The sequence below is a fragment of the Mesocricetus auratus genome, unplaced genomic scaffold, assembly GCF_017639785.1.
Source record: "Mesocricetus auratus isolate SY011 unplaced genomic scaffold, BCM_Maur_2.0 Super-Scaffold_100676, whole genome shotgun sequence".
NCBI lineage: Eukaryota > Metazoa > Chordata > Mammalia > Rodentia > Cricetidae > Mesocricetus > Mesocricetus auratus.
The window spans coordinates 57,024,394-57,046,249 of record NW_024429266.1 but is presented as its reverse complement, the minus strand read 5'-3'; the positions used below and the strand labels follow the sequence as shown (position 1 = coordinate 57,046,249).

The 21,856-nt window shown below is 43.5% G+C and overlaps 1 protein-coding gene across 1 annotated transcript in view; it reads left to right on the top strand.

The window, feature by feature from the left end:
• Positions 1 to 21,856, top strand: part of Dstyk (dual serine/threonine and tyrosine protein kinase) — a 45,935-nt gene that overhangs the window by 9,574 nt on the left and 14,505 nt on the right. The window contains exons 2-3 of the mRNA XM_005087347.4: positions 5,858 to 6,246; positions 17,458 to 18,121. Coding sequence (XP_005087404.2) covers positions 5,858 to 6,246; positions 17,458 to 18,121 — 1,053 coding nt within the window. The remainder of the gene's footprint in view (positions 1 to 5,857; positions 6,247 to 17,457; positions 18,122 to 21,856) is intronic.

Here is a 21,856-nt window from a genome sequence, read left to right as displayed (position 1 = left end):
GAATTGTATTAAAGGAAGACTGAGAACCACTGCTCTAGAATAGCACCCGCTGACAGTCTGCACTGCCCAGTGGTAGTTTTCATATCCATCATTCTTCCTGTCTTGTTGCTATTCTAAAAACAGCTTGCTTTATTTTCATCACTGTGGACTTGGATTTGGGGATTTTTTTGAGTGGGTCATAACTTTTAGTATTTTTTATTTTATGATTAAATTATCCTGTTTAGTTAGTAGACTCCTTTCAGGCTGGTTCCAGTGTCCTCTTGTCATGTCTTCACCTCTGAATCATTCCTAATGGTCAATATGCTTTCTTACAAATGGTAGAACTTAAGGCCTCTGTAATGCATAGGCCTCACTTCCTTCGAGGAATTGCTTCTATTTCTGCATCCCATAATGACAGCCTCCGCTGCCTGTTGTGTTTCTGTTCCCACGGTTCTGTGCACAACCGTGGTAGTGTCAGAAGCACTTTCACTCAGGAAGGAACTTGTTGGCAGGCTGCTGAGTGTCTTCATCTTTTCACAGGCTCTGGGGTACCAGCTACTAGGGAGGTTTTCCAGTCCAGGACAACCTCTTATGATTTTTAAAATATGGAGATCTTCCTAGGGCTACCACACAAAGTAACTTTAGCCATACTCCAGCATCTGGACTTGAGCTTGCAATAACAACATTGGTTACTGCTGGGCGGTGGTGGCTCACACCTTTAGTCCCAGCACTTGGGAGGTAGAGGCAGACAGATCTCTGTGAGTTCAAGATCAGCCTTGTCCACAAGAGCTAGTTCCAGGACAGTCTCCAAAACTACACATGGAAACCCTGTCTGAAAAAAACCAACCAAACAAACAACAAAAACCATTGATTACCTGAATGCTTTTCAGCTTTATCTCCAGACCATCCCTTCCCTCACAGTTCCTTGTCCTGAGTTTTAGAAGTAGGAAAAGTAGGCCAAGAACTGTGATGGAAGGGATGGTGTTTGGAAATGTGTCTCCCATATAATTCAGAATCTTTTATGTTTAGGGGATGCTCAGAGAGTCCTTTGGAAGTGATAAATATGTTTCTTATCTAGAATTTTTTCTCTAAGCTCCTGGGAATTTTGTTCCAAGTTCAATACTTCAAAACTTGTAGTAGAATTGATTGTAGTAAAAGACTGTTTAGCATTTCTTTTTCAAGTTTGGATTGATCCTTACCTCTATTCTTGGCACATGTAGCTAATAGAAAGTAAAATTTCACTACTTATTTTGGAAATGTATGTTTGTGTCACAGTTCCTTTCAGATAACTATTGAATCTATTTTATTTGCTTTTAGACAGGATTTATGGTAGCTTGCCACAAAATCATAGTGTATAGAGAAGCTAAGTTGAAAATGAGATAAACAGACAAACAAATAAGAAAACCTGAAGAGTGGTTGTGGTGACATACACTTGCAATCCCAACAGTAGGAAAGTAGAGGCAGGGGGCCATTTTAAGTCCCAGAATGAGACCTTGCCACAAACAAACAGACAAAGCCAACAAAAAGCCAAGGGAAGGAAATGTGCTTAGGCACCAGCTGGATTAAGACCTAGATGAACTCTGAAGTCTTTGTCAGTCACTCTTGAGGTATGGTGCCTTTCCTTTTCCATTTCAAGGTCAAAGCCCAATCTCCTGTAGCAATACCAGGTTAACAGGCAAAGCACAGTGATAGAGTAAAGTTCTATGTAAATCCAGGGGAGGTGAATGTAGGGTTAGGTTTGGTGAAGAAGGGACCGCTGTGGAGAATGGCACTAGCTGTGGAGGCCAGCACGGCCTGTCTGTTCAGTTTCTTGGGCTTCTTATATAAATATATAAGTATTCCTCTCAGTATGCAGCAAGACACTGCTGAAATTTAGAGAAAAGAAATGACGTTAAGCGTGGTGGCTCACCAGTAATCCCAGCACTCACTCAAGGCCAGGCTGGGCTACATTGAGAGCCTTTAATCATAACATATTTGGAGGCAGACACTGGTGGATCTCTGTGAGTTCAAGGCCAGTCTGGTCTACATAGTGAGTTCCAGGACAGCCAGAGCTATATAGTGAGACCTTGTCTTGGAAAAAATACATACCCCACCACCAAAAAAAAAGAAAGAAAGAAAAAAAGATTTACTTTCACTAACGTGCATGCTGTGTATGTCAGGAGTGAAGGTACCTGCAGAGGCCCGGAGAGAGCACTAGATGGCTTGTGAGTTGTCTGACGTGAGGGGTGGGAACTGAACTCAGGTCCTCTGGAAGAGTGGTGAGTGCTCTTAATCACTGAGCTGTCATCTCTCTAGCCTGCTTGTTTCTACAGCTTCTCATTACAGACTCCTGACCTTACTGCCTCTGCTTCCTAGTGCTGGGCTACAGTGTGAGCCGACATGCTGAGCAAGTCTTTCTGTTTTCTCCCTAGGCCTTGTGGTCTAGAGTAACATTCATAGCAATTTATCAGTTTGTTTTAAATTGAAGTTAGGTAATTACCAACTTTTGTTTATTTAGCTCTGGCTTGGGAAATGGCGTCGTGGGGGCATTGCCTAGTGTCACTGCTGAGACCAAGGCACAGCTCTGCTCAGCTGTTTTAGGTCCTTAGGTAAAGGTAAATGGAGAAACCTGATTGATTTTGATTCTTGTTTTGAGGCTACTTCCTAATTTATAAAGGAGGATAGAAGTTATCTGGTAGCCTCAGGTACATTAAGATGACCAGTGTATAGAAAGGGAGCCAAACATACTGTCTAGGACAAGTAAATACAATGGCTTTCTCCTTTGTTTGCGCTTCCTCCTAACCTGAAACCTTTGTTAGAAGGAAGTTCAATCAAGATAACTGTACTTAAGAACAACCACCATGAAGAAAGACAGAGAGATAAAGCCTTGGTTTGTGTTTAGGACAGTTTGATTTGAATTTTCCTGCAGTCAGAGTTGGCAAGGTTAATGTGCGCCAGCTGAGAAGCCCCACTGTTACCTTCTGGCAGCCCATATGCAGATGCTGCTGTATTAATTACCAAAGAAAACCGGATTAACTCAGAGTCCTTTAGCTGTCTGGGAGGCAGCTGCTGTCTCCAGTGTCAGACACAGCTGACACTGTACTTAATAGTGAGTAGTTCAGGAGGAGCTAGCATAAGTAAATTCATGTACAATCTAAAAATAAAACCAGCCAAGCTTTAGGAATCAGAGGCAGGTGGATCTCTGAATTAGAGGCCAGCCTTATCTACTTAGTACCCAGGCTAGCCATGCCTATATAGACCCTATCTTGGAATAGCACTAACAACAACCAGATCTGTTAAAATGAGAATTTAGAACCAGAAAGAGTGTTAAAGATGGCCTAACTCTGTCAGTTCATGGATGAGCAATGTGTATCAGAAAGAGCCAGTAGGCTGCCAGGATCAGAAAATCACCTCAGGGCTGTTCCCATTGCCAGCTGCTCCTTGTCACAAAGGTGCCCAGAAAAGGAAGACATCCCAGCTGCTTTCGGCTTCATTTCTCTTGTGCACATATTCAAATCTTACGGACATGTTGTAGACCAGTGGGAAAGCTAAAGCCTCATGGGAGAAGCAGAGGGCTTGGGTAGGATATGCTGGAAAACAAGGGAGAATGCTGCTGATAAGGACCTTCCCAGCTCAGCAGGTTGCACATGGAATCCTGGCAGAGCGCCAGCAAAAGGAGCAGAGCTGGGCTCAACCTCAGCCCCCTTGCCATTGCACTAGTTTTTGGCTGCTTTGACTGGAGCAGCTCATTTTTGTAGACTATTTTTGTAGGAGAGATGGAACATGGGAAGGTGATGATTTGGGTCAGATGAATAATGGGGTGTGTCTCTGTGGTTTTGGCTGATGCAGCATGCTTTATTGGCTTTCCTGTTGTTGACACTTTGTGTCAGAGGTGTTGTCCTGAAGGACTCAGTGGGTTTTCTTTATTACCCACTCTGCTAGAGGGAGCAGCAGTGGCAGAGCTTAGGGCTGTTGCTTTGTTTTACTTATAAAACTGCCTTTATGATAGTAAAGTCAAGGTTGTCAGTTCGAACAGCCATTTAGGTGAGAATCTGGGAAGGGCTAGGAAAAGGAAATGGAGACATGCAGATGAGAGTGAAGGCAGGCTAGCTGACATCTTCCTTTCAAATTCTGTAGTTCTGTTTTCCTCATAGCTACTCGCTATGTAATGATGGAACATTTTAGGAATGATGGCTCTCTTGAAACTTCATTACGACACTGTGCTTTGAAGACATAGTAGAGTCAGAGTCACTTCTGTAGACAACTCTTCACAACCAATGAATTCTTACACAGAACAAATACATAATTTTCAAATGCTGTCAGCCATTGTGTTGGGTGCGGAGGATACAGAGAAATAGGAAGGTTCTTTATGCGTTGACTCTTAGAAGCAGTTATTAATAGGAGAACTTCTGCCCTGTATGGTATATATTATAGTGTATAGTGAACAAACAGACACAGGACTTAGGACTTGCCCATTGTTCTTTGCTAAGTAGTCACACAGACCATTGTTTGTTCCTTCCTGGTTTCGAGTGTAGGCCAGGGTTAGACCAGCGAGTAGCCTGGTGTTGTCTACTCCTGTGCTTCTTAGACAGCTGGCATAGAAACAGGTACTCAGGAGACGCTCTCTAGGCTTTCAGAGGAACTGTCTCTTCCCCAGAGAGTAGGTTTCCCATTTCTAGTGTGCTAATGTATGTGCTGAGGCCAGGATGCTGCACTTGTAGCTAGACATGAAACAGATGAGCATAATAAATGCAGGGAGAATAGACCTCTTAAACCTTTCTTGTGATGCCACTTGTGGAGGGTAAGGGAGTGTGGGGCAGGTATGTTCTGAAGAACTACCTTTTCAGTGAGTCAGGCGTCTTGCCTCATGAACAAAACAATACCACAAGTGAGTTGAAATAATATATTGTTAGGTGAGTAAGGCAAATAGTATCTCAGTATTACCACCTTAAGTTTCAATTATGACGTGTGTGTTTGACTCAAAGATGGGCTTTCCCGAATCTTAGATAGTGGCAGACCCCACTGCTGAAGCAGCTTGAGACCGACAGAGGTTTTTCTTGAGCATTTCCAGGAACCAGTTCCATACTCTTTTCCAAGCAGTCTTTTAAGCCTTTTGCTCTGCACAGCTCTACTGAAATTTGTTTGAGGAAGTAAGCGCTTTAGGTTAATGGTGGTATCCTCAAAGGAGATTATTTTTGAGATTACATCTCTTAGATTTGCCTAGATTTTATCCTGCTGGGCAGTGTTGTCCCTTTGTCTTACTCATGGTCTTGTCAGCTATCAACACAAAGAGTATTAGTTGATTAGGGAATATAGATCTTGATTAGGCATCCAGTATCTCGAGAAAACTTGGCAGCTGGGAGCTGTCATTGGCTATCACTCTGATGAACTGGAAAATGCTTTTGAGCTCATGTCATCTTGCAGAGGTTTTTACTGGCCCCCATATGTGTATCTATCAGCATAAAATAAGTTTAAATGAGGAGCATAAGCTAAAACTGCATAGGGTAGGGACTTAAAGGGGCTGTGCACTCAAGTATTTCACCTTCTGCCAGAGGAAGGCTTTAATTTGATACATTTAGATATAGTTTCTACTTGAACTCAGACCCTAATTATTGCCATCTAATGATCTTGTGTTTGTGATGGAATCCTTGTAAGCTGTTCCTCCACTGTACAAAGGAGAGGGACTGTTAGGTCACTGTCACCTTCTGTTTCCCCATGATGAACTGGCCAGATGGATATTTGAAGAACATTTTCTGCATTTCCTGGTACCTCCTTTAACCAGAAGTTTCCTGGAGATTTCCCTCTAGAACTGTGCCTTTCTAGTGGAGTCTCTGGAAGTTGCTCTACGCCCGCTTCTTACCTGCTTCTTTTTCCTCTACTCTCCCCATTCCCCAACCAGGCCAGCTGAGCTGCATTTCCTTCCCACCTAAGGAAGAGAAGTATCTCCAGCAGGTTGTGGACTGCCTTCCCTGTATATTGATCCTCGGCCAGGACTGTAACGCCAAGTGCCAGCTGTTGAACCTGCTGTTGGGGGTGCAGGTGCTTCCCACCATCAAGCTGGACAGTGACGAGAGCTGTAAGCTCCGGCGCCTCCGCTTCACCTATGGGACTCAGACTCGGGTCAGCCTGGCACTCCCCGGTCAGTATGAGCTAGTACACACGCTGGCTGCACACCAGAACAACTGGGAGACCATCCCTGAGGAGGACTTGGAGGTTCAGGAAGACAGCGAGGATGCTGCTCATGTTTTAGCTGAGCTGGAGGTGACGATGCATCATGCTCTCCTACAGGTACCAGCCTTAAATGTGTGTCCGCACCGGCTTCTTTTCTGACTTTTTAGGAAAGTAGTCTGGTGCTGTGTATTCTAAGAGGAATGTAGAATAGGAGGGATGTGATCCACGAAGCTGACTGGGCAGGCGGTAGCAGTTTTATGCCTGCCTCTGCTCATCATACTGCAGGCCCTGGGGAATGTTTGTCTGCGTCAGACAGGTAGGGTTATGTGATTGTTGTATCTGACAAGATCTTATCGAGTAGTTATCAAAGCCAGAAAGCCTTTTTGTTTCTAGTACTGTTTCTAGCCATCTCTTCCTAAAGGGAAAGTGATATGATGAATAATTAATACTTAGTAGAACTGAGGCCATGTGAAAAAATTGTATTGCTTCTTCTCAGCACTAGCTGTTAATTTACTGAGTGGGGCAGTTCATGTCCCCAACCTTATAAGGAACCCATGTCTGATTCAATATAACGGAGCAAAGCATCCCTATCATTTGGAGACTACCTTGGCTTCTTTTATGTAAGCTCCCAAAGAAAGAGAAAGCATAGGTGCTTTGGCATCTCCTATGCTATCGTGTTGCCTCTCCGTCATTCCTGCTTCCACATAAGAAGGACTCCTCTCTTTTTCTGGCCTTCATTTGCTACTAGATAGTTAGGACTATGCCATGGCTAGACAGAAATGGGCATTGGTGAAGGATGTGATGGTTGGGGTCACATTAGGTAGGATTAAAAGAGCACGATAGTGCTCAAAGTTTGGGGTTCATCACCTTGTGTGGCTGTACTAGACAGAATGGGCCAGTTTGGCCAGCGTGGGGGAGTGCTTCTGTCTTTGTTAGTTCCTCTCCATCTACCTTTCTTCTAAGACACTTGGTCTCTCAGCCAGTAACTATGACCTATAACAGAGATAATCTTCTCAAGTCCTTCTACGTGTTTCTTTAATCTCTATGGCTGGAGTGGGATATGTAATAATCCACATTTTTCTCTCAGCTCAATTTTAGTGGTGGGCTTCCTGTTTTCAGACACTCTTACTACTGAGCTACATACCAGCCTTATTTGATTTACATTTCTATTGTTCTTATTTATTAATTTTGTGTGTGTGTGTGTGTGTATGCGTGTGTTTGGTGTATGTGTAGAAGCCAGAGCATTATGTCAGGTGCTCATCAAACATGCAAGACACACACACACACGCACATACACACACACGCACGCACGCACGCACGCACACACACACACACATACACACACGCATGCACACACACACATACACACACACACACACGCACGCATGCACGCACACACACACACGCACGCACGCACACACACACACACACACGCACGCACGCACGCGCACACACACACACACGCACAGATTATAATTGAGGAGGGTACTGGGATTACAATACTAGAGTAGCTTTTTCTTGGCACAGTTAAAATGAAGGTCTCACTCTTCCTGAGAAGTTCTGTAGTTTCTCCTGCCCTTTCCTGTGGCTGATGAGATTTCCTTTATGCAGTTTCTCCAGATTTGCTTTCTTCTCCAGTGCTCTGATGTGGGACTGGGAGCAGACTCCAGGGACTCTAAACTTAGCTTCCTGTCATGCTGGGGGCTTTGTGGCCTCTGTGGGTTTGGCTGCAACTCTCTCACCGCATCCTTTCATCTGTGGAGTAATCAAGGATGCTGAGCTCACTGCTGTGAGCAGGGTACAGCTACATGGAGAATGCTCATGCCTGTGAAAAAGATATTTTGTTCGGCTCCAGTTATATTTAGGATCAATGAGTAGTTCCGTGCTTCTGTTTGATTTGGAGAGGGGGTGGTAAATAAAGGAAACATTTAGCTGAAGGAAACCAAAATTGAATTAGGGGAAATGGATGTCCCTTTGAGCTGTCAAACTATCAAGGCAGAATTTCCCCCTGCCCTCTTATACAATGGTCATTTTTCTAATACGCTAAAGTCCTCATAACTTTGTCATTTTCAGCATATTCCAAGAGACCAACTTATATCAACTCACACTTCGTGGCACTTCCAACTTGTCTGTCTGGATCCCCTGAGATTCCTGGTTTACACTTTAATAAGAGGAACAAGGTGAAACCATTAGTATTGGAGACCTTAACTAGTGTTCAGATGTGCTTTTTTTCCCGGTTGGCAGTGCCTTTCACACTTCCTCATACACAGTATTTTATATGCAGACACACTTTGCCTTCCCAACCCCCACTCCCTTTCTAGCATCTGCATCTACCCACCTCCTTTAAAATTTCCTCTTACAGGGCTAATGGAACAGTTATCTGCCTCACACTTGCACAGTCTGGTGGCAGTGGTGTGTGTGCATGCGTGTGTGTGTGTGTGTGTGTGTGTGTGTGTGTGTGTGTCTTTTGTAAAGATTCAATTTGCTCAACCTGAGAGGATTCCCTCAGTCTCAGCAGTGCTTACTTTACTGTGGCTGTTACATAATTTCAGTTGCTCCGAGCTTGTTCTTCCTCTTTTCTCCTCCCCCTCCTCCCTGTCCTGTAACCCTCCTCCCTGTCCTGTAACCCTCCTCCCTGTCCTTCAACCCTCCTCCTCGTTCTCTTCCCCTCCCCATCATCATCATAAGTGTTACTTATTTTGCACAAGATGGCCTCGAACTTGCAGTTCTTCTGTCGTAACCTACTGCATGCTGGGATTTTAAGTATGAGCCACCACAGCTAGCTATGTTGTTCTATCCTGTTCAGTAGCCTGTTTATCCTGACAGGTACTTCTTGGCCCTTTGTGAAATGTACATGTCACCTCAACTAGCCTGGCATGGTGGCATGGTTATTGGTTATTTTCTCTTTATAACCCTCAACTACTAGCTGTCAGTGAGAATAATCTGTTTTTAATATATATACTGATTATTAATTATACTTAGCAGTTAATGCTTTAAAAATCCAGTCACCACAAAGAATCATGAGAGAACAAAAATTTATACAAAATTTTAACCCTGAAATTTCCTAAGATCGTTGCTAGGAGACCAGCTTCTCTCACGTTCTGACTAGTTATTGGCATTTATTCTGCTGCCTAATAAAACTAACATTGTATATTACCATGACCAAAAGCAAGGTGGGGAAGAAAAGGTTTATTTGGCTTATTTGGCCGGAGGTCCTAGGTTCTATAAGAAAGCAGGTTGAGCAAGACAGGGGAGCAAGCCAGTAAGCAGCAGCCCTCCTTGGTGCCTGCATAAACTCCTGGCTCCAGGTTCCTGCCCTGTTTGAGTTCCTGTCCTGACTTCCTTCAGTGATGGACAGAGATGTGGAAGAGTAAGCCAAACGCACCCTTCCCTCCCCACCTTGCTTATGGTCATTGTGCTTCATCACAGCAGGAACCCTAACTAAGACAGTAGAGCACCTGTGTAGCATGCACACAGCCCTGGGTTCCACCCCACACAGGATATATGAGGCATACTGATTCACACCTGTAATCCCAGCACTGTGGAGGCAGAGGCAGGAGGATCCGAAGTTCAGGGTCGTCTGTAGCTACACAGAGAGTTTGAGGCCACTGAGATGTATGAAATCTTACCTGAAAACAATCCTGGGCCAGACGTAGTGTCACACTCATCTAATCCCAGCACCTGGGTGGATCTCTGAATTAGAAGTCAGCCTGGTCTATATATGAGTTCCAGGACATCTATGGCTATGTAGAAAGGCTCAGTCTCAAAAAACTGAAAAAAGAAAAAAATCCTAAGATTTTTAATCGTACCATAGTGGCTTTGCTGTCTCTTAAAACAACACCTGATATGATTGTGTCTTTTCTCAGTTCATTATTCATTTGCCTTTGGCCTTCCAAGCTAGCTCTTGGAGGTTATCTGACAGTTTAAAGTCTTAATCAGGATACCCTCTTTTATCTTCTTCCTTTGCTACCACTATCCTACACAATATTTTTGTTGTTTGTTTTTCCAAGACAGGTTGGCCTTGAACTCACATAGATCCGTCTGCCTCTGCCTCCCGAGTGCTGGGATTAAAGTCATGAACCACCAATTCCCAGCCTAAACAGTTTTAACCCCTTTCAGAACCTGCTGTGTCTCCCTCTGAGGAAAGGCTAGTGTGTGTGTGTGGGGGGAGTCTACTCAGTCTCAGGAACTGAAAGAATGGTCAGTAGGAAGGAACTTGACTGTTAAGGTTCTTGAGAATATTTCCTCTGATTTCTTTTGAGATATTCTTAGAGGATGCTCTCTTGTTTTATGTGGGGTCTGTACTTTGCAGGGGGTGAACTTTTTAAGCATAGAGTGAGAGAGAGGATTCTTCAGACCCCTGCTAGCATGCCATGCCTTCTCTTTCAGAGCTTTCCTGACATCAGAGCAGACAGTTCCTGATACACAGTAGGCCGTCAGGCACTGATTAAACCTGGCCTTTGTGGATAGGTGGATGAGGAACTGTGTAGCCATCTGGATTTGTCACTGAGCTCCGTGACTGTGTGAGATGTTATCCCTATCTTTTGGGATTGATGTGAAGCTAAAATGAGACAACATGTACAAAGAAGCCATCTCCTCCTTCCATTTAGGTGAATAAACCAGTGTTCTCCAGAAGAGCTCCTGGGCTGGAGAGGTGGCTCGGTGGTTAAGAGTGTAGATTCTTGCAGGACCAGAATTTAGTTCCCAGTCAGGTGGATCCACTCATAACTGTCTATAACTCTGGCTGCAGGGGATCTGAACCCTCTTCTGGCCTCTGCAGGCACTGCACACACACACACACACACACACACACACACACACACACACAGAGAGAGAGAGAGAGAGAGAGAGAGAGAGACAGACAGACACACACACTTTACATTTTCTAATTTTGAAAATAATGAAGTTCCTATTTTCTCAGTAATTTGTCTCTTCCCTAATAATCAGTCAAATACAGACTTTTCCTTTTCTTTCAAACAGAAGTCCTCATGCCAGCTAACTTTTAGTTAGTCAGCCTTACTAGAAATAAAATTCTTCATAATTCATTATGACTTGCTTTTATAGTAAAATGAGAGGAGAAAGCTGTTTAAGAAGGTACCGTACAGAGTGTATGAAACCTTAATTCAGATCTTCCTTTTCCACCCATGTTTTCTTTGCCTGTGAACCTCATCCGTGGCTGCATAAAGTTTCCCGTTGAGATGCTCTGTCCATTCCCTGTGCTTCTGAGACAAAGCTCCGGGATGGCCTCACATTGACCCCAGTTCTTAGGAGGTATCTCATGGCCTAGAAACCCATTTACTTAAGCTTCCCCGTGGAGAGTACCTGTACTAACCAGAGTCAGTATATTGTCTACAATATGACAAGAGTAGGGCAGTATTTTCTTTAAAATGTAATTAATGTTTAAGTGTGAGGAGCAAGTGAGGTAGCTCAGTGGGTACAAATGCTGGGTGAGCAAGCCTGAAGACCCAAGTTTACTCCCCAGAACCCATGGTAGACGAAAGGAACCTTTCTTCAAGTTGTCCTTTGACCTCTACATAAGTGGTCTGGCACACGGCCACCTGTACACACCATACACACTATAATAATAAATAAAACTTAAAGTTTTAAGAAAGTGGAAATGAATTCAGAGGCAATCCTGTAAAACAATAAATAAAAAAACTCAAGTGCCGATGAAAGGGACCTCAGAGGAAAACTGTAGGCAGAGATGGGTAGGGCTCTCTTAGTGACAGAGAGACCTCAAAGACCTGCCCTGTGGAGGACAGCAGAGAATGCGGACCTCTCTAGCCCTTCCCAGCCTCTGAATAAAGTGTTTTGCCTCAAAAAAAAAGTGGGCAGGGCAAAAGCTGCACTGTGTAAGTGTCTCTGGCAGAGCAGGGCTTTAACTAGATTAGTGTGTGATGCTTTTCCTGTGGGCTTTGAACCTGAGGCTTTGGATGTGGAGAAAGAAAGCCAAGACACTTGCCAGTTCCCAATGGCACCCTGAACACACAGCTGTTTGAGTCTCAGAACAATCACCTGTCTTACTTAGGGCTCTATTGCTGTGGCAAACACCATGACCAAAAGGGTTTATTTTAGCTGACAGCTCTCAGGTGACACTGGATCACTGAGGAGGTCAGGGCAGGAACTCAGGCAGGAACCTGGAGGCAGGAGCTGAAGCAGAGGCCGTGGAGGGTGCTGCTCATTTGCTTGCTCCTCATGAATTTCCCAGACTGCTTTCTTACAGAACCCACGCCACCTGCTGAGGAGTGGCCCCACCCACACTGGACTGGGCCTCCTCACATCAATCACTAATTCTGAAAATGCCCCACACACTTGTCTCACATAACTCTAGCTTGTGTCAGGTTGACAAAAACAAAACAAGAAACAAAACCACCATCCAGGATATCACCCTTATGTAACTGAGCTCTAGCAGTGTGCTGTGTGCTACACGGTCCCTATCAATACAAGCAATGTTCTTAGGAAGCAGTCAGGGTTCTTCAGTGATTGAGTAACGGACACTTGGCATTTGCCACTTCATACGGAAAACAAAACCCAAGAGCTGTTATCCTGGTGGGCTGAGAGTAGTGAGCACTTTCTCTTACATTCTTTTTTTTTTTAATTTTCATTTAAAAAAATTCTTCTCAGGCTGCAGAGATGGCTCAGTGGTTAAGAGCACTGGCTGCTTTTCCAGAGGTCCTGAGTTCAATTCCTAGCAACCACATGGTGACTCACAACCATCTATAATGAGATCTGGTGCCCTCTTCTGGCCTATAGGCATACATGCAGGCAAAACACTATACATAATAAATAAATCTTTAAAAAAATACATCCTGACTATAGCCTCCCTTCCCTGTACTCCTCCCAGTCCCCCCTCCTTCTTTTACATTCTCTTAATCTTTCCAGAATAATTGATGGTTGACAGAAACCTTTGTGGAGTCCATGAATTTGTGCAGAATGCATTCTACAAGAGAACTCTCCTATTGTGATTCAAATGGAAATCAAGGGATTCTATCATGATCCCCTAAACAAAATGTTTTCTTATTGCTTCAAACAGCAGTGTCAGGTAAAAGTGTGATGTGACCTGAAAGCTGGAAGAGTTTCTAAGATGATCAAATGCCATTTTGAGGAAGTAATATGAGCATTGTTTCTTCATCAGTTAATCCAGCTACTTATTGTGTGCTGTCTAAGTTACAGGCACTGTCCTGGGTAGTAGGAAGGTGTCTATCCTTCATGAAGTAGACAGTTGAGGTCAGACTTGTATCCCAGGTGGCTATGGTGGACTTAGGAGAGCTCTGATTCATCCACTCAGTATTTATTATTTTCTACTCTTTGCCTCCAGAAGACAGCACTGGCTTCCCTTTGTTTATACCCATAAAATGTGAGTCATTCCCTAGCCATAGTCTTGTTCCAGACTCACAAGTCACACTGCAGTCTGGGTTGTATTGACTGCCGCTTGAGTGTCAGCCTGCACTGACCCTCGTGGGAGAGCTGCGAGACCAGCTGCATAGGGAACAGGCTGGGCATGGTGGGGGGAGCTCTGTTTTTGTTCTCTGTCCATTTTTGTTTAGTGCAATATGTATTTACAGATAGCCAGGCATAGTAGTTCTTTCAGCACTGAGGAGGTTGAAATAGGAAGATTAAAAAGTTTGAGTCTACTTTGTATTGCATAGTGAGTTTAAGGCCTCCATGGGGTATATGTGGAGATCCCATCTCAGAACAAAAACAGAACCCTTAAAACAAAACAGTTCTCAAAAGTGCTACTATATCATTACTAAGCCCTTAATCTGCCAGGTATGCTGGCATATGCCTGTAATACCAGCACTTTAGATGCGAGGCAGGAAGATTGACACAAGTTTGAGGCCAAGGTCCAGGCTAGCCAGGGCTATATAGCAAGTCATGAAAGTGAGCCCAGGAAATGTATTGTGCACTAGCTTTTAGAAAGTGCTTTCCTAAGGTTGTTCGCTCTCTAGCACATGCAAGTCAGCGCAGCAGAAGGTGTTGTTATGAACAGCCATGAAGTGTCAAACAAGCTTTTCAACCAGAACCCATTCCCTGCAATTTGAGGCACAGATGCTGCCAAAAAAAAAGAAAGAAAGAAAAATTTCCCTTAATTGATAAATTTGTACCTATGAATAAATGAAGTCAACTGTTCTTTCTGATATTTCTCCCTCCCTCTCCCCCATCTCCTTTTCAAGACAGAGTTTCTCTGTGTAGCCCTGGGTATCCTTGATCTACAACCAGGATGGCCTCGAACTCACAGAGATCCTCCTGCCTCTGCTTTCTGAGTGCTGGGATTAAAGGTGTGCACCAACACTGGGCTCTTTCTGTTCTCTTAAATGGTGGGTGTTGGTCTTATGTATGGATTTGGCAGTTTTGACTGGTGGTTTTCTTATGCACAAAGTGGTCCTTTGAGGAAAACCTGAAATTTTATTTTTAAATGAATTAATTAATTAATATCTTTTATTTATTCTTTGACAATTTCATAATGTAAACAATGTATCTTCATCATTTCTATCTTAACTCTTCCCCTCTTTTCCTAGGAACCTTATATGTCCCTATCTCTACTTCGTCCCCCTTCCCTTTTTTGTAACCCATTTAGTTCAATTAGTGTTGCCTGTTGGAATGTTGACTAGTCTTGTTGACTTGATCTTGTGTAGGTAACTAAAGTTTCAGTGAGTTCATGAGTATACTGGCCATGTCTTCTAGAAGATGGCAGTTCTCAGCACTCCTCCCTATCCTCTGGCTCTTATATTCTTTCTACCTTCTTTTCCACAGTGTTCCCTGAGCCTTAATGCATTCGAGAGTTTGTATAGGTATCCTGTGTAGAGGCCAGTCACAGAATCTCAGCATTTTGACCAGTTATGAGTTGCTTAGTTAATTGCTGACCACTACAGAGAGAAAGAAGCTTGTCTGGCTGAGGCTGAGGTCAGCAGTTTGACATGGCCAGTTAGCAAGGTAGCAGTGGGTATTTCCCTGCTATGGCCTATGACCTCCCAGCCTTGGGCTTTTGATCAAGTTTACAGTACCAGCTATGAGTTCCCTCCAGTGAAAATTTTCTAAATAATACTTTGGTTTTGAATATTTTACTTTTGTCCTGTAATAAAAGTGATTATATCTTTTTACAGTATATCCAGGGGCCTGAAGTATAGCTCAGTTGGTAGAGTGCTTGCCTACCACATAGACAGCCCTGGGTTCAGCACTGTATAAGGAAAGCATGGTAATGCATATCTGTAATGTAGTATTTAGGGGTAGAGTCAGAATCAGAAGGTCTTTCTAGACAGCACAGCAAGTTTGAGGTCAATCTGGGATACATGAGACCCTGTCTTGGTGCTGGTGGAGTATTATATACTTAGAGGAACTGTGGTTAAAAAAACAAACTATATATAATTTATCTAGTGTATGGGCCAGAGAGATGGCGCAGTGGGTGAAAGTAGGCCTAAATTCAATCTGAAGCCCACCAACAAGCCTGATGTGCCAGCAAGCATTTGTAATCCCAGCACTCCTATGGTGAGATGGGCAGCAGCGACAGGAGAACTGAGTGGACCAGTTAGCCTGGAGTGTGAAACACAGCAGCAGAAACTAGAGATCTTGCTTCACAATATTGAGGAAGGAACCAACTCCTGAAAAGTCTTCTGGCCCCATCATACGAACACCATACTCCCCCTCTTTCTCTTTCTTCCTCTGGTCCTTAGGACTCTTGTTGGTCTTCTTCTCATCATTAATGTAATTTTGCTGCTGGTATTTATGCAAGTGTGTATTCCAGTCTAAACCTCGAAATTTGTTACGTGCCAGCTTCCCCGAAGTGACCGCTCACATTCCAGCATGTGTAAGTCAGGGTAGTAAAAAGGGTTGTTCTGGGCAGCAAGATGAGAGCCAGGCATGGTTTCCAACTAGAAAACACTCCCTGCAATTGGAGGCAGAAATGAAACAGCAGATTCCTCTTGACCTGGGTTTGGGTAAGGAGTGAATGGATTTATGTAGTTTGCTGAAATTACAAATGAGAAGATGCTAAAAGGTAAAAGGCTCTTAGATTACTTGGAGTTCAAGAGACTAAAGTATCATATGACCCGAAAATAAAGTTTAAGGGTTTTTTTCTTTGTTTTTGTTTTGGTGTGTGTGTGTGTGTGTGTGTGTGTGTGTGTGTGTGTGTGTGTGTGTGTGTGTGTGTTCTGAGACTGGGTTTCTTTGTATGGCCCTGGTTGTCTTGGAACTCACTCTGTAGACCAAGCTGGGTCTCTCATTGAACTTGAAGTTCGTTGTACAAGAGGGCTCTTGTGGCCATTCTTGGGATTGGAACTCAGGTCTTCATGTTTGTTCAGCAAGTACTTTTACCCATGAGCTACCTCCCCAACCCCCAAGTGGTCATATTCTTAATGGTATAACCTCAGCGTAACTTGACTGAGCCTTTGAGATATCTGTGAAGTCTTGGAATAGGTTAGAAATTTTTGGTGACCCTGGCTAGCAGTTTGCAGAATGGTCTCTTGGTTTGACAACTGATTATATTGTGGACTTACTTGTTCTAGACATTGGCATTCTAATAGTAAGTAAATGTGGCCTCTGCCTTCAAAGGACTTACAGGATCACAGGGAACAGAATCTCTTCCTGTTTCTTCTTTTCCCTCCCCCTTGTATTTCTTCCTCTCCTCTTCTTCCCTCTCTTCTCATCATTTTTCTTTCCCCTTTCCTCCCCTCCCTTTTGAGATAGAGTTTCCCTAGGTTTTAGCCCAGGTTGGCCTGGAACTCACTCTGTGCCTCAGGTGGCATGTATCACCACACCTGTCTGAACAAGATGGGTTTTACATAAGTCAACTATATGTGTTGGATGTGGATAAGGAGAAATAGAGTTCCAGGGTCCCTGTAGCAGGAAAGACTGTGAGGTCTGATGTGCTTTACACACTGACAGGTAAAGGCTGCTGGGGTTAGCCAGGCTGGCAGGTGGGGATGGAGCTGTGAGAGGAAGGCAAGAGGGAGACTGTAGGATTACTTCCTGTCTGGTAGTTGCCCTAAGAATTCATTTTCCTTACACTATTTGTTTCCTTTTCATGGGAAATCAATAGGAATTTACAAGTATCAAAGGAGGCAGGGACCAACTATTCTTTTCATCTGAAATTGCTAAAGGGGCTTCCATCCTTTCCACTTATTTTTTCACTATCTAGATGAATGATTGCCTTTGTAGGTCACAGAAGGGGGTGTTTGAAACCAAGGTACGAGGTTGGCAAGTGACTGGGATACACTGACGTCCAATTGTTCCAATATTCATCTGGGTTTTGGTCTCAGGGTAGATGAGACTTAAGGGAGTCAAGGATTGTTTCCAACCCTGAAGTGCTGATCTGACCCCTTCTCCTTCTAGGAAGTGGATATTGTGGTGGCTCCGTGCCCCAGCCACCGGTCTGCAGTAGATGTTCTGGGTGACTTGGCAAATGATTCCTTGCCTGTGATAACCTATGCACTTCACAAAGATGAACTCTCTGAGAGGGATGAGCAAGAGCTTCAGGAAATCAGAAAGTATTTCTCCTTTCCCGTGTTCTTTTTCAAAGCACCCAAGCTGGAGATAATGGACTCCTCTGGAGGGAGAGCAGAGAGTGAAAGATCACCACTCTATCGACAGCTAATGGACCTGGGCTATCTGAGCGGCAGTCACAGGAACTGTGTAGCCCCTGACCAGGACAGCAGAGCTCAGAGCATGTTGGTGGAGCAAGGTGAGATGCTGAGGCATTTGAGTACATTTTCTCACCAACTGCTACAGACCCGCCTAGTGGATGCAGCCAAGGCCCTGAATGTGGTGCACTGCCGCTGCCTTGACATCTTCATTAACCAGGCTTTTGATATGCAGCGGGACCTGCAGATCACTCCCAAACGTCTAGAATATACTAGAAAAAAGGAGAATGAATTGTACGAATCATTGATGAACATTGCCAACCGAAAGCAGGAGGAAATGAAGGATATGATTGTTGAGACACTTAACACCATGAAAGAGGAACTTCTGGATGATGCTGCCAACATGGAGTTTAAAGGTAGGCTCTAGACCTTAGTGGGGTGCTGGGACTGCAGAGACCTCTGATTCTTTGGGCTGGAAGCTGAATACCCTGATTCTTAAGGTTCAGCAAGAGGGCAACTGTCATAGGGTTTCTATTGCTGTGAAGAGACATCATGACCACAGCAACTCTTATAAGGAGAACATTTAATTGGGGCTGGCTTACTGTTTCAATTAGTCCATTATCATCATGGTGGGACACAGTGGCATACAGGCAGACATGGTATTGGAGGAGGAGCTGAAAGTTCCACATCTTTTTTTTTTTTTTTTTTTTTTTTTGGTTTTCCCGAGACAGGGTTTCTCTGTATCGTTTTGGAGGCTATCGGTCCAGCCTGGCCTTGAACTCACAGAGATCCGCCTGCCTCTGCCTCCCGAGTGCTGGGATTAAAGGCGTGCGCCACCACCGCCCGGCGAAAGTTCCACATCTTAATCTGCAGGCAGTGTCCACACTGAGTGTAGCTTGAGCATGGAAGCCCTCAAAGACCAGACCCCAACAGTGACACACTTCCTCCAAGAAGGTCACACCTACTCCAAGAAGGTCACACCTCCTATAGTGCGACTTCCTAAGAGCTTATGGGGACCAATTGCATTCAAACTACCACAGCACCTTAATCATTTCGATGAGGTGGTCTCTTTTGCTTTCATGGACTTAAGATTCACTTTCATTCCTTCCCAAGCCTTGAGCTTAGCTGTTCATAAGTTCATCCTTAGCACTCTCCAATCTCTATCTTCTGTCTGCATCCCTGCACTCCTAAGAAGAGCATCTTAAAGAGCTTACTATGTTGCCCTTTCACCTTTGCTCTGTCAGCATGGCCCAACTCCTTCACTGGGTTGCTTTTTGTCCCATGGTCTGTTTTATCTTCAGGCTGCTCCTGAAGCTCAACACAGGAAAATTTCCCAAAGCATGTTTAGCTTTTCTGACAGTCTCTCGTTTATCACAAACGACTATTAACAAAACTGGGGAAAGCCATCAGTCAGGGCTTTTGGTGTCTGACCTTTATGCTAACAACTGTTTGAATGTCCATGCATGAGCATTAGCTCTACTGCACAGAGATTAAAATGGCACTGTTTTAGGTTACTCCTTAGGTTTTCAATCATGAGTATGCATGCACATCATCTCAGGGGGTGCTAAAACCATGAAAGGTCACTTTAGACTTTGTCAGTGATGTGTTTGTCAGCACTTTCACTAGGTAGATTCAGCATATTTTCATTGTTTAGATGAGGGACAAAAAGTCTTAAAGGGGTAAGCAATTTTGCCAATGGTCCTACAACTAGTAAATAATAGAGGCAGAATATGAACTGAGATAGTCCAATTCTTGTGTGTGTGTATGTGTGTGTGTGTGTGTGTATGTGTGTGTGTGTGTGAACATGGTATCACTGTATGGCTCTGGATGTCCTGTAACTCACTATGTAGACAAGGTTGACCTCAAACTAACAAAGATCTACCTGCCTTGGCTTCTTGAGTACTGAGATTTAAGGAATACAACACCACACCCAGTCCTTGAACCCATAGTTTATAGTTCACTGCTTTACTACTTAAACCAGGTGTTCTCAACATGTGGGTTGTGACCCCTTTGGGGATTGAATGACCCTTTCACAGGGGTCACATATCAGATATCCTGCATATCAGAAACTTACATTACAATTCATAACAGTAGCAAAATTACAATTATGAAGTAGCAATGAAATAATTCTATAGTTGGGGGTCACCACAACATGAAATGTACTAAAGGGTTGCAATATTGGAAAGATTGAGAACCTCGGGCTTAAACTGTTCTAAGTTACTTATGGCCCCTTCTTTTTGGTACCCAGCTTCAGAGGCTCAACATACCCTGTATTGTCTTTTCTCCTGAATTCTCTTGTTTAACAAGTTGCCAAGGACCCATGAGTTCATAGTGATTTTATGTCTATGCATGCTTTGTTTTTCTGTATATTTTTTGAGACAGGATTTCACTGTGTAGCCTGGGCTGGTTTTGAACTTAGAATCCTCTTGCCTCAGCCTCTTTAAGTATGTTGGGATATAAGCATTCAGAACACTCCTGGTTCTATTCTGTCTTCTTTAATCTGTCTGAAGTATTTTTACCTAATCAGTCTCCTTGCTTGTTCCACAGACTAGTACTGAGAACCTCGGTCTAGCCGGAGAGCTTCCAAAGCCTCTATCAACTGTGCCAACCGTATTTTCCATTCTTCACCTTCCTCTAGTTTTAACTGAGTTGGTCTTAGCTGCTTGCTGTCCTCCACACACTCCCTAGATCTTTTCTTTGCATGTGCCCTGCCTCAAATCTGAAGTTCTTTTATTTTTCTGTGAATTTTCCAAATCCTACCTACCCTCCACACGCCACTTTTTGTAAAGCTGCTAGTCCTGTCGTCTACTGTCAGCTGTGCTCCTTTTTGCCCCCACACATTTCACCTGTAACCTCTGTCGTAGTTTACTGTGTTGTACTGTACACTTGTGTGTTCTGAAATGCCAGAGTTGAAGAATATGAGTTGGAGTTATTCATCATCTTATACCTTGCAGCAAAAAACAAAGAATCACCTTTCTTTTCTTCCTCCCTCCTTCTTCTCTCTTCTCTCCTTTCTCAATAAAATGAATAGAGATATCTTTAGTGGCTGAGAAATTCTTATTTCAGGAGAAGTTCTAAGGAGTCCCTTGAACACTTCAGTAAGCACCCTGGAGTATCAGTGCTGGCATCTTACCCACATGGTGACAGCAGGCAGGGCAGCAGTTAGGTGACAGTATAATGTTGGATTATATTGTGGCAGGCATACCAAATTTGGTGCCTTTGACACAGTGTTTATCTTAAACAGATACGGGAATAACTGAAACAGGTAGATCAAATGTCTGACTCTGTATTTAGGTCTGTGGATCCATGTACTTAAATAACTACATATTAGGTACAATTTAATATCTGATCTTGCCTTGTTCTGAGTTCTTTCTGAGTAACTTTGAAGCAATAATATATTGGTTTAAAAGAGAGCTTGCACACAATCTGATTTCTATTGCTATTTGTCTTTAAATAAAGGCCATGATGTATGCTGGGTAACAGGATGTACATACTTTAGAAAATATCTATGTTTTAATCCAGGTGTGGTGGCATATGCCTGTACCCCCCCGCTCTCAGGAGACAGAGGCAGAAGAATTGTAAGTGTGAGGTCAGCCTGGGCTATGTAGGGAGTTATATGTCAAATTTTTTTCTTGTTTTATAGTAGTGGGAATTGAGCCTAGGGCCATGCATGCTAGGAAATATACCATAGAGCTGTATCCCCCCCCAATAAGATAGATGCAGATATATGATATTTAATTCAAACTTAGGTACTTTTGCATTTCCCTTCTACTTCTAATATATAGCTCAGAGAGCTGTCTGCAAATGTTCATATAGGTCTGTCTTCTAATGGACATACCTTGCATCAATTTCAGCCCATTGATAGCTATTTAGGCTCTTTTGTGGTTTCCTTTTTGCTATTACAAATGACTAAACTAATAGCATTATACATACAATCTGAGACCTGTGAGGACAGAGTTGTAGAGAAAGAATTTCCAGAAGCATAGCTATTTGGAGAGTGTATAAAGTTGTCATTGTTGGTTGGTTTAAATTTTTGATATCTGCGCCTACACAGGTGGTATCAGTGCTTGTCTGATTAATATGCCAAGCAGTGTGAAATTTAACAAAGATTCTAGATTTGGAACAAGTGAGGATTGTGCTCAAATTCTAGC